This window comes from Heterocephalus glaber, unplaced genomic scaffold (genome assembly GCF_053883595.1).
Source record: "Heterocephalus glaber isolate CG9 unplaced genomic scaffold, H.glaber_assembly_v1.0 deba00001479, whole genome shotgun sequence".
Taxonomy (NCBI): domain Eukaryota; kingdom Metazoa; phylum Chordata; class Mammalia; order Rodentia; family Bathyergidae; genus Heterocephalus; species Heterocephalus glaber.
In genome coordinates this window covers 12290417-12312505 of record NW_028258316.1, presented here as the reverse complement: position 1 = coordinate 12312505, position 22089 = coordinate 12290417, and the positions used below count along the sequence as shown (strand labels likewise).

The window sequence follows — 22089 nt, the reverse complement described above, 5'->3', positions numbered from 1 at the left end:
TGGGATGGCGGTGGGGGAGCTTCCTTCTGGGTGGTGGGACCAGCTCAGCTTCCCTGCCCTGGGAGCTTGGGATGGTGGTGAGGGAGATTCATTCCGGGTTCGGGGACCGGCTCACCTTCTCTGCCCTAGGAGCTTGGAATGGTGGTGGGGGAGCTTCCTTCCAGGTGCTGGGACCAGCTCACCTTTTCTGCCCTAGGAGCTTGGGATGGCCTAAAAGGTCATTTTCAAAGAGCCTGAAGCTTTTCAAGTGTGCGTCAAATTTTCTCAATTTTGTGTTTGAACTTTTTTGCTTATTTGCAAGGATTTTTTCTTTGTATTTTATGTTTAGGGTTTTTTTTCACTTTCTTCCTTCCATCCTTCCTTTCTTTTTTTCATCTTTGCTTGAAAATTATTTTATTTGATATAATTATACCTTAGTTTGTCAACAAAATACAAATTCCCAAAAAGGTGACTTTCCCTGCCTCTTCTGTTTACATTTCATCACCAACAAGAAGAAACACAAAGTCACTTCCTTTGAGCAGCCTGGTAGATAGCATCCAATAAGATCCCTTTGAGAAGGATATGGGTCTATCTAAATCCCAAGAGGCCAGCCAATCATTTGGCATTATATTTGGACCTAGTTAGTGGCAATATTTTTTTTCTTTAACCTCTCTAGGGTTTAACCCATGCAAAGGTGATTAAGGCTGGGAAGGCAGAGGGTAGAACAGAAGGGACTTTGAAGATGCCTTGAGATCCTTCCTCTGTGGGCTTATCCTCTAAGACTCTCAGGACAATTATTCTTCCCACAGGACACCTTTCCTAGAGGAATAGAGGGGGAAACTTGGTGGTTAACTGAAGTTCGATGAATATCTTTAGCTAGAAATCACAAGCTCCACTCCCTACACCCTCCAGTTCTCTTCTTCAGTAGTCACATGCAAGATTCATAGATTAAAGGCTGGTAAATAGCAGTTAAAATTTAATCTTGTGGCTCTTCTTGATACCTGAGAAGTGGTTAGGATCTCAGGAGTTTATTTTTTGGGTTCTGTAAAAAGAACCTCAGGACACACTCACTCACTAAACAATTGATCATAAATTCAGGCAAAGTTAGTAATGAAGATGAAATGTATATTTTTCTCTTCATCAATAGATTGGCTTGTATATGGATATAGAAGAGGAAAAAATCAGGAGGCAGGGTTTAGCATAGTTGAAAAAAAGAGAAAAAGGATAAAAACAGGTAGAATAAGAAAGAGAAAATGGGACGATTGCATATATTTTCTAAAGATGAAATCTCTCCAGAGTCACTTGTTCAGTGCCTTCTATTGGCTATATAAGAAATGTTTGGATAATGAATGCTCTCTGGAGCAATAAGAAGGTACCTGAAGTTGAAAAGAAGGATGGAGTAAAAAAAAGATCATCAAAGGGGGAAAGATGTAAGAAACTGGGATCAGAGTAAACAAAACCACTTATTCATGTCTTTATGAATACAGTTACCTTCCTGCTTTGGCCTTGAAGTATTGTAGGCTGCTCATGGACTGGCACATGGTTGCTTGGTAAATCATCACTTCATCTCCAAATACAGTCTGGGGTAGGTGAATTGTATTCCATTGCTGGGTCTCAGAATACAAGCTACTTTTATGAAGATAAGCCTCTTCCATGAATTTTCTATTGAGTTTTCTTCCCTGGCAAATAGTATCTATCAGTTTCTCATCTACCTGAATGATAATTCTAGCAGTAGAAGAAACTCTACATTTTCCTCTACATTCATGTGACCCCTACATTGCTCCTCCTGGTTTGGTCCCTTGATTTTTGCTAATTTTTTTCACTCAATTCCCCACCTTCATCGAAAGCATCAACACTTAGAATCCAGCAAAGAAACTGTTATGAATCATTTAATCCTGGGCATATAGAAAAATTAATTCCTCTGGTTCCTCTCTGAATAAATTTGTATTTTGTCTTTAACCATAGTGGAAGGAGAGACATTTATAGAGCACTATGCAAGCAATGGTACTTGGGACTTTGCATATATCACATCATTTCAACTTTACAATGGGCTTATGGAGTATAATTATATGTTGCCTAAACTTTCTCATCTTTGACAAATTGAAAAGGGTAAGAAATCTGCTTTGCAACAAAAAAGCCATAGTAACTATGATTGAGTCAAGCTTATCTTATTCCCAAACTTGTGGCTTTTTTCCAGTCTCACATTGTCTCCAATGGGATGGAGGAAAAGGAATGAGGTGGGTGCAGAATGTTCACTCTTTGGGTACTGGAAAAAGGAGTGTGAGCCTAATACTTTTAATGTTGTGTACCAACCAGACTCAACATGTATGTTAGGGTGAGGATGACTTTTAGGAATTATAATGAAGTCTGTGTAGTTACATTTGAAAAGCCAGAAATTTTGAAATCTGCCATTGGTTTGTTATTCTGCTGAGTGTTTTCTCTTGGCTAGAAGGCCATTGGATGAGGAAAACGTTCTCTAATTCTCCACTTTTCTTATTAAAAAAAGGATAATCTCAAGATTTTTTTAGGACAGGTAGTAGTACACTCTCCTTCAAGTGTTTGTACAGAGATAGTAACCTCATCTTCCTACTTATTAGATAAAAAAATAACTTTGTTGAGTGATTGCATAGTTTTGTTGTATGCAGAGCAATTTTGTAGGAGGACACTTGAATTTTGCTGCATACTGGCACCCAGGTAAGCAGAAATTTCGTATAATCATGAAGTCATTCTAATATTGATGCATCAGTTTTCTTTTATTGCTTTAGCAAATTACCATAAATTTATCAACTTAAAAATATCCCAAAAGTATATCATCTTACAGCTCTGGAATTCAGAAATCTTAAGTGAGTCTCAATGTGTTAAATCAAAATGTCATCTTTCTGAAAGTTCTAGAGCAGAATGTTTCCCTACCTTTCCCAGCTTCTAGAAGCCATTTACATGCCTTGGCTCATGGCCCTTTCTGCATTTCCTAAGCCATCAACACAGTATCTTCAAATCTCTTTGTAACTATAGCTCCTCAGCATCCCCTTCCACAATAAGGACTTATGATTACTTACAGCCAACCAAGATAACACAGAATAATCTCCTTATTTGAAAGCCAACTGGATTAGCAAGCTTGGTTCTATCTGTAGCCTGAATTTCTCCTAGTCATGTACAATAACATGATCAGAGGTTCTAGAGACTAAGATGTGGACATCTTTGGGGATCATTATTCTTATAATAGCTGACTAATGGGTATTGTGTTTTGTTTGGGGGATTTTTTGCTGTAGCAATTATTCTCTATTTTTCATTTCCATTTCAATGTATTAGAAACATCTTGTCAGTAGGAAAAAAATCAAATAACTCATGATACAGCTACAATTGTGTTTTAAAATAACAAGAGCACTCAAAAGGAAAAGGAAAACTTGGGATACAGCTAAAATCTCACTTCTTTTGTCATCTTTTGATAACAGCCTTCTCAATTTGTATGGGATGAATTTTATTACACAGGCTAAGGAGGAAAGGAGAGCTCGATTAGGAAAGACTTAGAAAAACACATACTTTGAAACACTGGATATAATTTAGTATATTTAATTCTCACTAAACCTGTTCTATGTTAACAATAGACAATAAAGTATAAATAATAAAATATTTTCTAGGAAACAGTCTTGTTTTTTCTTTCTCAACATGAGAAGACCACAGGAAACCTATCACTGATGAAGGAAGGAGTCTAAATGACATCAAATGAAAATGTGTCTTTTAGGGAGGTTGGAACAGAAAAGTCAGCAAGGGTAAGAATGGAGGTGGTAGAGGAAATAGATTGGAAATGTAGAGAAACAAAGGCTTAGTGATCTTTAAATCATATTAGGGTTGTTACATTCTTAAAATCAGTCAGAATCCTTTAAAATTTTTTAAGCAGGACAGATCATAGGTTGTAAAAAAATCTCTCACTGCAATAAAGAGAATGCATTGATACAATCCAGAATTTTTAGGGTCCTACTGTTCAATTGAAACAAAAAATATGTGCATAGTTGTGACTGTTTGGGAGAAAAATACTATACTTTGCATCTTTTTATTTGAAAAAGTTATCTCTCATCTGAACTTTAACAATGGATGTTGAAGTCAAATCCTCTACTGGTTGCTATGGAAGATTTGGAATACTCACCATAGGGACTTCTTGGGGCAATAATTTAGCTGAAACACATTTTCCCAAGGTCTAGTCCTCAATGTCACAGCAATTCTACTTGGTGCAATAATTCTATTTTGTTGGCAAACCCGAAAGTTCTGGCTTCCATTGACAGTTGCCATCAATAGTTTTCTAGTTCTCTTACATACCAACATATAAGAAAAATATGAAAAACAGGTTAAATTTTCCATTTTCTTGAAATAGGACATTTGACCTTTTAAAATATGATTCATAAAAATTATTTCCATCCCTAATATTCTCAACCCTTCTCATTCTCATCAGCAAGAAGAGCAGTATGAGGCCTGAGAACCAGAGCAATGTGTCCAAGTTCCTCCTCCTGGGGCTTCACTTCCAGCCAGACCAGCAGGCTGTGTTCTTCACTCTGTTCTTGGCCATGTACCTGACCACGGTGCTGGGGAACCTGCTCATCATCCTACTTATCAAGCTGGACTCCCACCTCCACACCCCCATGTACTTCTTCCTCAGCCACTTGGCATTCATTGACGTCACTTTCTCATCTGTCACTGTCCCAAAGATGTTGATGGACATACAGACTAATCTGAAGTCCATTCCTTTTGCAGGCTGCATTTCCCAGATGTATTTTTTCATATTTTTTACTGACTTAGATAGCTTCCTTATTACATCAATGGCATATGACCGATATGTTGCCATATGCCGCCCTCTCCACTACACCACCATCATGAAGGAAGAACTCTGCATCTTATTAGTGGCTATATCCTGGATCCTGTCCTGTGCTAGCTCCCTCTCTCACACCCTATGCCTAACCCGGCTGTCCTTTTGTGCTGCTAACACCATTCCCCACTTCTTTTGTGACCTTGCTGCCCTGCTCAAGCTTTCCTGCTCAGACATCTTTCTCAATGAGTTGATCATGTTTACAGTAGGAGTGGTGGTGATTACTCTGCCATTTATATGTATTCTGGTATCTTATGGCTACATTGGGTCCACTCTCCTCAGGGTCCCTTCAACCAAGGGGGTCTGCAAAGCATTGTCCACATGTGGCTCCCATCTCTCTGTGGTTTCTCTGTACTATGGGGCAATATTTGGGCAGTACCTTTTCCCAACATTAAGTAACTCCATCAACAAGGACATCATCGTAGCTATCATGTACACAGTGGTCACACCCATGTTGAACCCCTTTATCTACAGTCTTAGGAACAGGGATATGAAAGAGGCCCTTGGAAAACTCTTCAGTAGAGCAACTTTTTTCTCACAGTAACAATAGCAGCAAAGTCACTGTATTCTTGTTTAAATCAGAATTTTATTTTGGTTAATCTCATGTATTCAATTTTCCATTTGAATACGTTTCAAAACCTCTATATCTCCAAAATAAATGATGGTGTGTTAGATCTTCCTGGTAGATATTTGTCAAACAGAATTTCGCTACCTTATTATCAATTCTCTCATTCATACATAGATTTTTAATTTTTTTATTTTTAATTAACAAAAATTGTAGTACAGTGTGATATTCTACATATATACAATGTATTGATCAAATTAGAATAATTAGCATATCCATCTCTCTCATGTCTTTGGAACATTCTAGATCATCTCTTCTAGTTCTTCATAAAACATATTGCTACTGTGAACTATAATCACACTACTGCTACAGAACACTATAATTAATTCCTCACATTTGACTGTGCTTTGAGTATCTATTTTCCAAATTCTCTTTAATTTTTCTTTACCTTCCCCTTCCTGGCCTAGTAATTACTGTTGTATTTTTAAATTGACCTTTTTTTAAAAAAAAAAATAGCTTTTGATCAGAAAATACTAAATTTTATTACTTACTTCTTCAAACATATAGTTCGTGGATAGGATTTAAAGCTAAATACTTTAAAATTCAAAATTGTGGGAAGCACATTTGTAACACCTTACATGAATTCTAGTAGCAGATAGAATAACACATGAGACAACATAAGTTCTTTTAATATTAGAGAAATCAGTGATTTGTATTGATAATTTCAGATTAATTCTGGTCTCAGTAAATTTCTTTTTCTAAGCTTTTTTCAAGATAGTATTTCAATAATAAGTATAATATTCTTCCCTGAAATACCAGATTTTCTTTTCTATTCCATATAGAAGATAGACATATCAAATATTACATAGCGTATTTTACATAGCACCACTGAGCTACATCCTTGGCCTTCCACTAGGCTCTGAGGAACTTCACTGTGACTCAAAACTTGACTAATGTCAATCAATACTCTGCTTTTCCTTGAAGCATTGGGATATGTTCACAGGTGCTAAAATAACTCTAAAAACAGATCCAAATGTCTGAACTAACAATTATGCGTAACACAATAAAATGTACATTAATTATCTAGATAATTTCAGAAAAACTGCATTTCCACGAAGGTGCTCTTGAATTCTTGTCAGGATATTAACCCATTTTCGACCATTCATTTGTAAAAGACCTCACTGAACTTGCCTTGTTTTATCAACACAGCCCATAAAATAGCATTTGTATTAAATTCTATCGATATTTTTATCAGTTGTATAACATTTTCTCTCTTTGTATCTCCTTAATTTTTGCATCTGCCTTATGAAAAATACAATATGTTCACCCAATTTTATACATAAATATAAAAATAATTGTTATGTTACCATGTCATAGAGTTCATTTGAGGTGCAAAGAGGATCTTTTTTGGTGCTATGAAGTGGATTGAATCCCAAGCCTTGCACATGCTAAGCACATGCTCTACCACTGAGCTACACTCACAAGTCCAAGATGTGATGCTGGAAATCAAAACATTTTGAAAGTTTGAGGTTTGATATTTAATATATGTGTAGAATGCAATAATAACAACATTCCTCATCTAATTTTATAATACAATTTTTGAGCTATGGATGATTGAAAACAATCTAGCAGGGCTGTCTTCTCTTTCCACAGATTTCAAATCAGACTTCTCTCATTCATCTATTTTCATAATTGAATTTTTCTCTTTTTGAATAAACACCACAGGTATGGAGAATCCAATACAAAGCAACCCATTAAAACTGATACTTTTATGTTTTTAGAAAGATTGAAGTAGCCTTAATGAGACAATTAAGAGATGATTTCAAGATCTCATATACTCTTTAATAAAATTTCATGGGCGATCTGTGTTAATCAAAAAGGTGTTAACTAAAACAAATATTTTAACTGTACTTTAAGTCTAAATGCATATCTGTATTAATAAAAATATTTTTAAATAGTGGGAAAATGCGATATTTTGACTTTCTTTGTTTTCATTTCAATATTATCGGGATTCCCGTCATGAAGAGGAATTAATTTTATAAACGGCAAACCAAAAATATATTTCCATTTAGGATAAAAGCCTCTCTGTACATCTGAAACTATGAGCGTACCAGGAGAAAACTGAGTCTGGCAGGGGACATCTTTGCCCACCTTCCTTGGGGCTCACATTCTTATGGTATGCATCCTGACACTGTTCCTAAGGCCAGTGTTTGCTCAAAGTCTGCCCTTAGAAAAATTTATATGAGAGTTGCTTGGCCCCAGATCTCATGAATGAGCAGCTCTGGAGGTAGAGCTAGGATCTGCTTCCAAACAAGCTCCCCAGGGGATTCTTCTGAACAGCAAAGTTTAGGGACCCCTACCCAAGGGCATCCATCCTGGAGGTAATAAGAGAAAAACTGAGAAATTAATACACGTTTAATGCATGTCTTTAACTGAGAACCTGGTATCCTGTCCCATTGGGTCTTCTCCCTGGAGAATGGAATGGAGTTTCATATCTCCACTTTTGAAGCTGGTGAATTGAGAAGAATAAAGCCCAGCTCGTGAGTTTCCAGCTCATGAATGAGTTTCCTCGGTAAATGGGTTAAGACCACAGAAGTAGTATGATAAATCCAGTCACGAGGTCTCCTAGAGAGAAGCTGAGAAACAAGTACATATTCCTGGGAACTGGATAACCTGAGAATAAAGTTCAGAGCAGGATTAAGTATCCTTCCTCAATAGCAGGTGTGTGTGTGTGTGTGTGTGTGTGTGTGTGTGTGTCCATCCGTACATGTGTGTACATGCACACAATTATGCTCTTACTGAAATAATTTCTAAAGACAGGAATATAGCAATCACCACTGGCCAGTGATCCTCATGCCTTTAACTCCCAGCCTTAAGGAGATGAGGAACAGAGCCAGATAGCTATGTAAATTAGCAGGCAAGTCTCCAAATCCAGGTTGGGCATCCTATCTCATCATTCACATTTTAGGAATCAGAATGTATGCTTGTTTGCTATATGGCGTGTTCACAAGTCCTCTCTAATTTTTCCAAAGTCACTGATCATTCCCTCTCTTTTAAACAGCACTGCTATTTCAACCTGGAAGCTATGTTTGAAGGACAATTGTAACTAGAAAGCTTTGATTATTTTCTTAGTGCAACATTCATATTTCAAGTTCTTATTAGAATCTACTTGAAGGCTTCCTATCAGTTCCAAGTGTAGCTGCAAACCTTCATTGAAGGCATGGAAACTTACTCCTAGGAAAGATCTACTACCACAATATGTTGTATACTTCAAAATCACTAGAAGGGAGGATTTTTAATATCTCAACATAATTATTCTTTCCTGGGTGTCATTGAAGATAAGACCCCAAGTTTCTTCCCCAGAGACCTTTGTACTTTATTTTTAATGGAAATTATGTTACCTCATATAGGATACATCCTATGAGCTAGTTATTTTATATGTATTATCTCACTTAAATTCTGACAGTAAAATTCAGGAACTATTATCCAAATCTTGCATAGGAAAAGCTGAGGCTACAAGTGGTGTATTTTTTCTGCCAAAGACATACAACTGGCAAATGGAAGAAAGGTGATTTGAATTCTTTTTGTTTGACTCCAAAATGTGTCCTTTGTCTTCTAAGGCACATCATCTCACTGTCGAGAAAACATCAGTTACTAGCTGGAAGTGGTTGAGGTGTTATTTAGGAGAAGGCTGGATGTGGTGGAATGAATCTTTATATGGTCTTTACATAGAGCTTATGAGGTAGAAAAAAGGAGATATGGCCAAATTGAACAGAGGGAATTTTGTTATTATCCCAAATTCCATCAACCAAGTAAGTTTACAACTTACAGAGGGAGTCTTCTTATTGTAGCATGAGGGAAGCCAGAAAAAGAGGAGAAAGAGAGGGAAAAATCTTGAACTCCAGGACATCTGAGTAGCTATGGTTCTCTACTAGACAGGATGTGGTTGGATTCTGCCCATGTCCCCAACACTATTGTTGCTGTCTATGGCCTTTGCCTGCATCTGGTCACGATGTGATGATGAGGTAGCTTTGCAGCACCTGAATTCTGTTCAGTGTCGGCGTATTGAAAGGAATAGGCAGTCAGGAAGGTGAAATAAAAGGGTTTTGTGAAGTAGAGGGAAGGAAATCAACATTGATTGGTGCAAATTATCTATAGTTTTTTTATAAATATTATCTTATTAATATTTGGAACATTCTCATGAATAGTCTCATAGTCTTATCACCAGTTAAGAGATGAAAAAACTGAGAGACTTGGACTGGGTTGCTTGCCCATAACTTGCAAATACAAAGGACGTTACCAGGATTTGACATTAATTCTAATTGCACTGCTATTAAATAGCACACTTCCCTTACACATGGAGCTCTACCCTTATCACGGCACCAACGAGACCCAAAATGTTTGAGTGAGTAGGGACAGATTGGAAATGTGAGCTAGGCATTCTTAAATTGAGAATGCTCACATCTCTTATGTTTGTTGCTTTTCAGGAAATTTGGAAGAGAAATGTTTACCCATAAGAAATAGGAGTATGCTCAAATTACCCATATTAAAGAAGCAAAAAAGTTTTTTATTTTATTAAAAAAATAAGCAAAAATTTATAATAAAATAGTAAAATAGTAACAATAGTTAATATATTGTGCATAATTATCTTCAAAGCACTTACTCAAAGCACAAAACATAAACCAAAAAGATTCTTACAAAAAAAAGAAACAGTTAACACAAAACCCTCTTTTTAATGATCTAAGATAAACTAGTACTATGAATGAAACAATTAATATATATATTAAAATATATTTGAAATAACAAACTATGTAGTTTGGGGAAGTATTTGAACTTCTCTCTACTCTCTACCTCTCTTCTATTTTGCTCTTTATTTGTGTATTTATATATATTTTGTTTCTAATATAAGAGAAACCATATAATATTTGAGCTTTTGTATCTAACTTATTTTACTTAACATTATGTTCTAAAGTTGCATCCATTTACCTATAAGCAAAAAATTTTAAGTCTACCATTACCCTGTATAAAACTTTCTAAATTTTTCTCCAATTAAGAACAGCTGTCATGGAATCATAATATCTTGTATTAATTTACTCTATATAGGAACCTGCAGTAGGCAGTATTAATTTTTTATTTAATGAGGATTTTTATTTTATTAAGACATAGATCATTGACTCTTTTTCTTACTTTTCTTTCAAGGTAAAATATTTTAATGGGTAGATGGTGGATATTGGGGAAAGTCACAGATAGATTTTTAAGATACTTTATATTGTTGACCAGGAGACCCTGGATATGTCTGGGGTGATTAACAGATCCTGGGATATTACAGGAATGTTTAACAAGTACTGTAGTTCAAGATGCCAGGATAAGGTGGGCATGGCTGAGCATGCTTGTAATCCTAGCACTTGGAAGGCTGAGGCAGAAGGATCACCATGAGTTTGAGGTCAGCCTGGGCTACATAATGAATTCAGGGCTGGACTGGACTACATGGCAAGACCTTGTCTCAAAAAACAACAACAATGACAACAAAAAAAAGGAAAACAGATGCCAGGATGCCAAATGAGGAAGCTAAAAAAAAAGGGAAGAGAATATCAGGGCCCCTCTCATGGCCTCTCTTGATAAAAACACTTTCTACTGTGGATTTTCATGGTATCATGGGAGTTTATTGAATCATAACAAAATTGGAAAATGATTTAGAAGATCTTGGTAAACATGATTACTGGCAATAAACATATAACTGCCAATAATATTTCCACATTTTATACCAGTTATATTGTAATCAATGAATATGTTTCTTTTCTCATCAACTGGATATATAAGGGAAATTTGGGGTATTTATTTCTGATCCAGTTTTCTTTAGGTGTATGTTATTGAAATATTGAAATGTCTGACCTATCCTTTACTTGTTAATGATTTTTAAAGTAAAGAAACAGAATAGAAATTGGAAAGATTTTAACTTAATATCCCTCTTCTAAAACACTTGGAGGTTCACAGGTGCAGCTACAAATTATAATTTGATCCAGGTTGCCTGTCTCCTAGATAGTGAAAAACTTCAATAGATCCAGATCAAACTCTCTTCTCTATGAGAAAATTCTCTCATTTTATATACCGCCTAGTTTTAAATGACTTCTCGTAAAAATACTGTAATGCAGACAGACACTCTAATACAGTATTCACTGGTAAAAAGGATCTCATTTTAATATGTCTGTTATGGATCACAATAGTTTGTTTCTGCTTTCTTCAATGCCCTTCCATTCTCCTCAGAGAGAAGAGGACCATGAGAAAGGAGAACCAGAGCAGCGCGCCCAAGTTCCTCCTCCTGGGGCTCCCCATCCGGCCAGATGAGCAGGCAATATTCTTCACCCTTTTCCTGGTCATGTACCTGACCACGGTACTGGGGAACCTGCTCATCATCCTGCTCATCAGACTGGACTCCCACCTCCACACCCCCATGTACTTCTTCCTCAGCCACTTGGCTTTCACTGATGTCTCCTTTTCATCTGTCACTGTCCCAAAGATGCTGAAGAGTATGCAAACCCAGGATCAATCCATCCCTTATGCAGGGTGTATAACACAGATGTATTTTTTCATATTTTTCACTGACCTGGACAATTTCCTTCTCACAGCAATGGCATATGATCGATATGTGGCCATCTGTCACCCCCTCCATTACACCACCATCATGAGAGAGGAGCGGTGCATTTTACTAGTAGCTTTTTGCTGGATCTTGTCCTGTGCTAGCGCCCTGTCTCACACCCTTCTTCTGGCTCGGCTGTCTTTTTGTGCTGACAACACCATCCCCCATTTCTTCTGTGACCTCGCTGCCCTACTCAAGCTCTCATGCTCAGACACCTCCATCAACGAGTGGGTCATTTTCACAGTGGGAGTGGCAGTTATTACTCTACCGCTCTTATGCATCTTGATCTCTTATGGCCGCATTGGGGCCACCATTTTGAAAGTTCCATCTACCAAAGGGATGTGCAAAGCCTTGTCCACTTGTGGATCCCACCTCTCTGTGGTGTCTCTATATTATGGAACAATTATAGGACTTTATTTTTTCCCCTCATCTAGCACCTCCAAGGACAATGACATAGTTGCTTCTATGATGTACACAGTGGTCACTCCGTTGCTGAACCCCTTCATTTACAGCTTAAGGAACAGAGACATGAAGGGAGCCCTGGAGAAATTCTTCAACAAAGCAAAAATCTCACCTCAATGACATTTTCTCTTCTCTTTAAAAAAACATATTTTTTTCACCTCTCTTCAAACTCTAGAACTCTAACCTTGGGCCCAGCATGGACTAAGTGCTCAGTAAATATTTGATGACTTGAATTGGATTCTATTATGGTTATTATCTTTCTTTTTTTTGCTTAAATTCCTTTATTGGTACAACTTAGGTATACAATACATTTACATTTATCATTGGGTACTTGTACCTGTACAGGATGTATCTTGATTCTTATTTTTTCCCAATTACCCATGCACCCTTCACCCCTCCGCCCTTCCCTATTTACATACTTCATTTCCATTTTTTTTCTTTTCTCATAATTTTTCCTTTCCATTCTTTCCTTTCCCCATCTCTCCCACCACCCCTACCTCTTTGGACCTTTTCCTATTTCAAAGTATCAATTATTAGTTATAAATCCTTTTAGTCCTTATTTACACCCTCAGTTTCTCACACTAGTGAAACTATTCGGTATTTACACATGTGAGTCTTATTTATTTCACTTAAGAGTATGGCCTCAATATGCATCCATTTAGCTATAAATGACTCTAGTTTCAAATTCTTTATGGCTGAGTAGTACTCCATTTTATAAAAAAAAAAAAAAACACATCTTCTTTATCCAGTTTCTAGGTGATGGGCACTTGGGTTGTTTCCAAGCTTTGGCTATTACAAACTGTGCTGCTATAAACATGGGTCCACATATATCTCTGTGGTACGATTCTTTTAATTCTTCGGGGAAAATACCAGCAGGGGAATAACTGGGTCAAATAGGACCTCAAGCCCTAGTTCTTTGAGGTATCCCCACACTGATTTCCATAGTGGTTGCACCAGTCTGCACTCCCACCAACAATGGAGAAGGGTTCCTTTCTCTCCACACCCCCACCAGCATTTGTTGCTGATTGATCTCTTGATAGCAGCCACCCTTTCTGGGGTGAGGTGGAATCTCAGTGTTGTTTTCATCTGCATCTCTTCAATGACGAGTGATGTTGAACATTTTTTCATATGTTTATTTGCTGCTTTTACTTCTTTGTCTGAAAAATGTCTGTTCATTTCAGATGCCCATTTTTGAATTGGGTCTTTGAATTTGAGGGGTCTGTTTTTTTCAGTTCTTTATATATTTTAGATAGTAGCCCTTTGTCTGAGTTACAGCTGCTAAAAATTTTTTCCCACATTGTAGGTTGTCTGTTAGCTCTGTTGGTGGTTTCTCTTGCAGAGCAGAAGCTTTTTAATAAGATGAAATCCCAGTTGTTGATTCTGCTAGTTCCTGTGCTACTGAGGTTTTGTTCATAAAGTCTTTTCCTACGCCAATATCTTCAAGAGTGCTACCTAACTTATCTTCCAGCAAGTTTAGTGTTTCTGTCTTAATATTTAGATCTTTAATCCACTTTGATCTTAGTTTAGTGCATGGTGATGGATATGGGTTTAGTTTTAATCTTTGGCATTGAAATCCAGTTTTTCCAACACCATTTATTAAATAGGCTATCTTTCCTCCAATGAGGGTGGTTGGCTCCTTTGTCAAAGATGAGGTGCCTGAGTATGTCTGAAGTTGTTTCTGCATCTTCTAATCTATTCCACTGATCCTTGAGTCTGTTTCTTTGCCAGTACCATGCTGTTTTTAATCACAGTAGCTTTGTAGTATAGTTCAAGTTGGGTATTGTGATACCCCCAGCCATGTCTCTGTTGCCTAGAATTGCTTTTGATATTCTAGGTCTCTTCTGGATCCAAATGAATTTTTGGATTGTTTTCTCTAGCTCTGTGAAGTATATTGTTGGAATTTCAATCAGCATTGCATTAAATCTATATAGCAGTTTTGGAAGTATGGCCATTTTCACTATATTGATTCTTCCTACCCAGGAACAAGGGATGTCTTTCCATTTTCTTATATCCTCCTTGGTATCCTTTTTCAGGGTGCTGTAGTTTTCAGTGTAGGAGTCTTTTGCTTCCTTTCTTAGATTGACTCCTAGATTTTTCATTTTTTTGGATGCTATAGTAAAAGGAATTATTTCCCTAAGTTTTCTCTCAATAAGTCTGCTATTTGTGTGAGAAGGCTATTGTTTTTTGAGTGTTGAACTTAAATTCAGCTACTCTACTGAATCTGTTAATTAAGTCTAGAAGTCTTTGGTAGAGTTTTTTGGGTCTTCTATGTAAAGTATCATATCATCAGCAAATAATGACAGTTTCACTTCTTCCCTTCCTATCTTTATTCCTTTTATTTCTTTTTCTTGTCTAATTGCTGTGGCTAATGTTTCCAGAACAATATTGAACAACAGTGGTGATAGTGGGCATCCTCATCTTGTTCTTGATTTTAGTGTGAAAGTTTTAAGTTTTTGACCATTTAGTATGATGTTGGCTGTTGGTTTTTCATAGATAGGCTTAATCAGGTTGAGATAAAGACCTCCTATTCCAATTCTCTGTAGCGTTTTTATCATGAATGGGTGTTGGATTTTGTCGAATGCCTTTTCTGCATCTATTGAGATGATCATGTGGTTTTTGTCCTTGACTCTGTTAATATAGTGTATTACATTTATTGATTTACGAATGCATCCCTGGGATAAATCCGACTTGGTCAGGGTGTATGATCTTCTTGATGACACTCTGTATTCTGTTTGCCAGTATCTTGTTGAGGATTTTTGCATCTATGTTCATTAGGGAGATTGGCCTGTAGTTCTCTTTTTGGGTTGGGTCTTTCCTTGGTTTTGGAATCAAAGTCACACTTGCTTCCAGGAATTAGTTTGGAAGCCTTGCTTCCCTTTAAATTTCCTTGATGAGTTTAAAGAGTAATGGTGTTAGCTCTTCTTTAAATGTCTGTAGAATTCAGCAGTGAAGCCATCAGGACCTGGGCTTTTCTTTGTTGGTAAATTTTTTATTGCATTTTCAATTTCACTCATTGTAATTGGGGTGTTTAAAATTTCTATATCTTCTTCATTTAACGTTGGCAATTCATATGTATCTAGGAATCAGTCCATTTCTTCTGTGTTTTCCATTTTATTAGAGTACAGGTTCTCAAAGGATGTATTGATGACACTCTGTATTTCTGTTGGTTCTGTTGTGACTTCCCCCTTTTCATTCTTAATTGCATGGATTTGAGTCTTTTCTTTCCTTTTTTTGGTAAGGTTGGCCAAAGGTTTATCGATTTTATTTATTCTTTCAAAAAACCAACTCTTTGATTAATTTTTTGTATTGTTCTCTTAGTCTCCATTGCATTGATTTCTGCTCTGATCTTTATAATTTCCTCTCTTATGCAGACTTTGGGTTTGTTATTCTCTTCTTTTTCTAGGAGTTTGAGGTTCTGCATTAGTTTATTTATCTGAGTTCTCTCTGTCTTCCTAATATGGGCATTCACTGCCATGAATTTCCCACATAGAACTGCTTTCATTGTGTGCCATAGATTCCTATATGTTGTACTGGCATCATCATTTACTTGTAGAAACTGTCTAATTTCTTAATTTCCTCTGTGACCCATTGGTTGTTCAGGAGGGTGTTATTCAATTTCCAGGTGTTTGTGGGAGTTTTGCAGTTTCTCATTTTATTGATCTCCAATTTTATTGCACTAAGGTCTGATAATATACAGGGGGTAATTTCAATTCTTTTACAATGACGTAGACATGTCCTGTGAGCTAGCATGTGATCTATTTTGGAGAATGACCCATGTGCAGCTGAAAAGAATGTGTATTCTGATTTTGTAGGGTGGAACACTCTGTAAATATCTATTAAGTCCATTTGTTCAATAGCTTGGTTCAGTTCTTGAATTTCGTTGTTAATTTTTTGTCTAGATGATCTGTCTCTTTGTGATAGTGGGGTATTGAGGTTCCCCACTACAATTGTGTTAGTGTTTATTTGGTTTTTCATGACCATTAATATTTGTTTTGTATCACTGGGGGCATTCATATTTGGTGCATATATATTTAGGATTGTCATCTCTTCCTCTTAGATTGCTCCCTTCACAAGAATGTAATGACCATCTTTGTCTCTCTTAATTATTTTTTATTTGAAGTCTACTTTGTCTGCAAATAAGATTGCTACCCCTGCTTTTTTCTGGGTTCCTGTCCCATGGAGAGCCGTTTTCCATCCTTTTACTTTCAGTCTATGAATTTCTTTTTGAGTTAGGTGTGTTTCTTGTATACAACAAATTGCTGGATTTTGCTTCTTAATCCATTCTGTGAGTCTATTTCTTTTGATTGGTGAATTGAGGCCATTAACATTGATACTTATAATGGATAGATATTGACTCATCCTTGTCATGATGTTTTACTGTTGTTGGCTCTTATTTCTTTTTTCCCCTTTCCCTTTAGTTTCTTACCTTGTCTGGTGGCTTCCCTCTATTGGGCCTCAGGTAGTTGTGACCTTTGTTGCCTTTTTCTAGGATATTGCTTAGAATTGTTTGGAGTGCTGGTTTGGTGTTCATGAAATTTCTCAGGTGTTCTTTGTCATGGAAGTATCTAATTTCCCCATCGATTTTGAAACATAATTTTGCAGGATACAACAGTCTAGGTTGGAAGTTATTTTCTTTTAATGCTTGAAATACTTCATTCCAGGCTCTCCTTGATTTGAGGGTTTGTGTTGAGAAGTCTGCTGTGATTTCTTTGTATGTGGTTTGCTTCTTTTCTCTAACTGCCTGTACAATTCTGTTCTTCTGTTGGGTTTCTAGGATCTTGACTATTATATGTCTAGGTGTAGATATTTTTTGATCATGGCTGGGTGGAATTCTATAAGCCTCACTTATCTGTATGTCCAATTCTCCACCTCTGTCTGGGAAGTTTTCTACTGTTACTTCTGTGAACATCTTTTTATGTCAGTTGTGCTTTCTCCTGTTTTTTCATGGACTCCTATCAGTCTTATGTTATTCTTCTTTGCATCATCTGGCAACTCTTGAATTGATTTCTCATGGTCTCTTACTATTTTTAAGAAATCTCTGTTTTCATGGTCCTTCACTGCAATCCTGTCTTCTATATCTGATAGTCTATCTTCAGATTCTCTTAATCTGCTCTGCATGATTTCAATGCAGTTTTTAATCTCCTGAATATCTGTTTGAATCTGTTTCATGGATTTCATTTCTTTCTTATGTTGAGCAATCATGGTTTCCATTTCTTTCTTATGCTGGGCATTCTTGGCTTCCAGCATGTTTCTGAGCTCATCTATTTTTTTTTTATCAGTTTCTGTTCTAGAGCCTCTAATCATGTCTTTCACTCTGCTAGCCATCTCTGTAGTTATCCGGGAAATTATTTCTGCTTTGAATTTTTCTAGAGCCTCATTCATCTGTTTTGTTACTTCCTGTGCTATCAGTTCAGGGTGTCCAGGTGGTTGATTATCAGACTTTTCCACCTCATTTCCCCCAGAAATTGCTTTTTGTGGGGTGGAAGTCTGGGTTTGTGACTTGCTTAAATGCCTTCTCATTTTTGTTTTTGGTGCTGTCCTTGGTTTAGTTTGGGTTGATATTTTGAGGTTGTTTATTGTAAGTATCTTTGTTGGTGTATTTAAAACTCTTGTGGAATGATTGCTTCTCAGAGGTGTCTTCCAGATACAGCTGGTCTTTAGATTTTGAGTCTCTAATGACTCTGAGGCTATCTCATTTTCATTATACCAGGAAGGAAAACTGTTTAGATCAATCACGACACCTTAGCCCAAGTCACACAATCAGCAACACCATAGCATCAAATACCTCTTAGAGAATGACAATTTGTGGTAGTTATTAATCTGTCACATTTAAAAAATAAAGGGCCTCCTTCATGGTGTGTCTCTGTTGTCACAATAGACAATGTGGGCAGCAGTGTGCAGTTATAAGTCAATGAGTCTCAGAAAGCTAGTCCCAGACCCGTGAGATTCAGGCAGATTTCTGGTTGCAAGTCCCAAGTTGAGCTCCCTGTCCTTCTGCAGGGTTGCACTCTGAAAGTTTCTACTGCAGGTTTTAGCTGCTTTTTCCCTGAAGAAAGTCCAGTCTCCGATGGGAGCTTATGATCCCTCCAACTTACCAATCCCAGTGGTCTGGTGTGCCTTTTTTGCAGAGATTCCCTTCACTTTTCCAGTGGGCTTGTTTTCATCAGGGAACCTGAGACAGGCGCTCTCTCTGTGGTCCACTTCTGGTGCTCAGGACAATGGCTTTTATGTCCCCCTGTGCCTCTGCAGTGTGTAACCAAGTAGCTGCACAGCCAAAAGGCCAGAGGCTGGGGAGGGGGGGTGTTGGTGGAGGTGCCCAAGCCGTCAGCAGGTGGGCCTGCCTGGGGGGATCCTCCTCACCCTGTCCTGGTGGCTAGTGGCAAGCTGGTGGAGCCTGGTTATTCTCTTTCTTTGCAACTCCTTAGGGTAAACTTGGAATTTCGAGTTGATATTATTATTTCTCTTGCCTATTAGATTCAGAAGTTATATATCTATAGTAGTAGTACTTAAATCTCGTATTTCCTGGAAAAGTATTAGTTATTATGAATTGTTACAAGATGTTAGTTAACAGTGCATTCAGGGCATAGGATAGTTTCAGAATTGGTTATTTGTTTTTGTTTTGTTTTTTTTTTTGTACCAGGGATCAAACTCGGGACCTTGCACTTGCCCGGCAGGCACTGGAAACACTGAACTAAATCCCCGGCCCTTGGGAATTTTTAAAGTACATCTTTTCTTTCATCACCTCTCATTCAGGAGTCTTCTCTCAATTTTTGTTGATTATAATGGGTCAGGAAAAGAAATAATGTACATAGAACCCTTTATTGCATCAGGAAACACCACTATTATTAGTTCAACTACTCTGCTTAGAGACTGAAGGCTTCTCCTTCATATAAGAAAACCTGATCACCTTTCTAGACTATAGTAACCTTCAATCAACAATTCACTTTCAGACCAGTTGATGATGACTTTTCCTGACTGAATGTGTAAGTCTCAACCAAGTCACAGATGCAGTTCAGGTATCAAATGAGACAGACAAGAAAAATATCCATACTATGGAGCCTTCTGTTGCTTCCAGTGAATTTAATCCTTTACTCCTTCAATCTCTTCATTACTTATCTCCCTGAAAACTGTTTCTGCCAGCTTAGTTACTATAACATTTTATTTTGAGGACAAGTAATTTTTATATTCTTCTATATCACATTTTATTTGGTATTCAGTGAAAGGATACTTCTTTATTTTTTATCTTTTTGGTACCAGGGATGGAACTCAGGACCTTGCACTTCAAGGCAGGCAGTGGAACCACTGAGCTAAATCCCAGGGCCAGGGATCTTTAGATCTGCACTCAAAGACAAACAGAACCACAAATGCTTCTTATACTCAGTGCCATGCAGCTGTAAGAGAAGAGTATTCAGGAAAGACAATTGTTACTCAATTGTTACCCTCATCTACCAGAATGGTGGTTGTGTGTCCTCAGACAATTCACCTAACTCCTCCAATCTTTAATTTCTTGTTTATAGTTGGAAAATGTATAAGACACCTAACACCTTTTTATTTGAAGTGAATTTAATAATAAATATGGCCTAATCCTACAACTGACCAAGACTAATGAAAGCTAGTTTTCCAACCTTTCTCCATCAGAGGTAAATTTTGGAGTAGAAATTATACAGACATTCCTGCATTGTAACTATAGGTGGCATGGAATGTCATATTTTCAATTCAAAGGTAATAAGCTGTCCTAGGACACAGCAACATATCTGTCCTGACTTGAGCTAGAACCAAAGAACAATGGATGAGTGAGCTGATGCATAGGGAGACGAGGAGAGACAGATAAAAAGAGCATCTTAATTGGCCACTTGTTTACTATTCACTGGATAAGTATGCGTTGACTTGGAGCTGATGAAGCAACCCTTCAGCATCTGAGTTTTCTCTGCGGGTCAGTGTCTCCCCTAACTCCTGGCTTACAAAGCTGCAGGCATGGAGCCACTTTGCTTATGAGCACAGTCCCAGGCAGCTCCAAAGCCCAAACCTGAGAAGGGATGGAACCTTTCCTGCAGGTTTAGGTAAAGCATGAGTTAGTTAGCCTGGACACATCCATAAGCTGCTGCACACTCTCACCTCCGCTGTGCTGATGCTTTCGGTAGAACTGTGTCTGCTCAGTTTTCTCGCCTGCACTACAGGTCTTTTGTTTGGATCCCTGAGCTTCTGCCTAATCCTGTCAGGCCCAGCCTCCAAAGAGGTCAATACTATCAATCATATTTTTAGCATGGATTGGTGACATTGTTCTGAGGGGATATTTCTCCAGAAATGGTAGTCTCATTTGCTTGTTGGGAAGTGTTTTATCACCACTAGCTCTTCTAATCCACTTCATCCTCTAGACTGTTTTTTCTTGGTGGTAGACAGATCAAAGCACACTGCTATTGCCAAGTTGATTTGAATATGCACACAGGCAGTGTGATCCACACATACAGTGAATGTTTAAATTTTTTAAATTTTATTACAGTAAAAGGCACTGTGATATTAATTCCCCCTCAAAATATCACTTTCTCTCCAAACACACTTATCCTATCCTTCTTGCCACTTTCTGAAGCCGTTTTGGAAGTCCTCTTTCATGAGTGTCTTTAGATGGTGTGACTTAAAAAATACTGTGAATGGTGCTGCCAACTGCCACCCAAAGAAAAGCCAGGTGGTGAAAATGTTACTGTGTATCCTCATCCACCTGATTCATTGGACACAAAAGAGGACTTCAAGAACTGCTCTAGAAAGTGATAAGAACTTTGGGATAAATGAGTTCAAAGCAACAGAAGTATCTTGAAGGAAATTAATGGTAATGTGTCTTTTAATGAAATATATTTTAAAATTTTCAATATTCTCCATATTTTCTGATCATACCTCATTCAACATATAGAAATCATAATGGAAGTATGCAATTTACTTGACACATTTTGCTTTAGCCATGCTATGGTAAAGTTTTATGGCCTTCCCCAGTGGAGCATCTCATTGAGTTTAGAATGAAGTTTGTGGTATTTTTGAAAACACACAAATTATAGCATATGCACAAGTTTACGAACACTACTGGAAGTTGGTAATTATGGACACTTAAAATGACTATATCTTTCTTATAAGTTAACATTAATTGTTTCAAAATATGACCCTAATAGAGTGTGATGGTGCATGCGTCTAATACCAGCGCTCTGGGAGGCTGAGGCAAAAGGATCATAAATTCAAGCCTAGCATGGGCAACTTAGTCGGCAAGACCCTAACACAAACTTTAAAAAAATAAAAATGGCTGGCCATGTAGCTCAGTGTGAAGGCCCTGAGGTTCAATTCCCAGTACCACACACAAACAAAGAGGACAATAAATCAATCTTTCTTGGAGGAGAGGAATCATAGCATCCTAAAACTAGGAGCTCCAGAATATGCATTATGTATTTAAAATTAAACCATAATCATCCTGTTTTGTCACAGATGGAAAGTGGAAGATGATCTAGAAAAGAATTAAATTCACTTTGATTTTGAAGTAAACAATGCTGTGAGTGTTGCACTGATTACTGTCTAAAAACCCAAGATGATTTTTAGAGGGAAAAGCTA

General features: G+C 37.3%; 2 protein-coding genes across 2 annotated transcripts; both read left to right on the top strand.

Moving 5' to 3' along the window:
• Nucleotides 1-4439: 4439 nt before the first annotated feature.
• On the top strand, nucleotides 4440-5381 carry LOC106007499 (olfactory receptor 1J2). Its single transcript, XM_004849426.3, has one exon. The coding sequence runs from the start codon at nucleotides 4440-4442 to the stop codon at nucleotides 5379-5381; it is 942 nt and encodes a 313-aa protein (XP_004849483.3).
• A 6298-nt stretch (nucleotides 5382-11679) lies between these two features.
• Nucleotides 11680-12621, top strand: LOC101698479 (olfactory receptor 1J4). The gene has a single exon (XM_004849624.2). The coding sequence runs from the start codon at nucleotides 11680-11682 to the stop codon at nucleotides 12619-12621; it is 942 nt and encodes a 313-aa protein (XP_004849681.2).
• Nucleotides 12622-22089: the final 9468 nt, after the last annotated feature.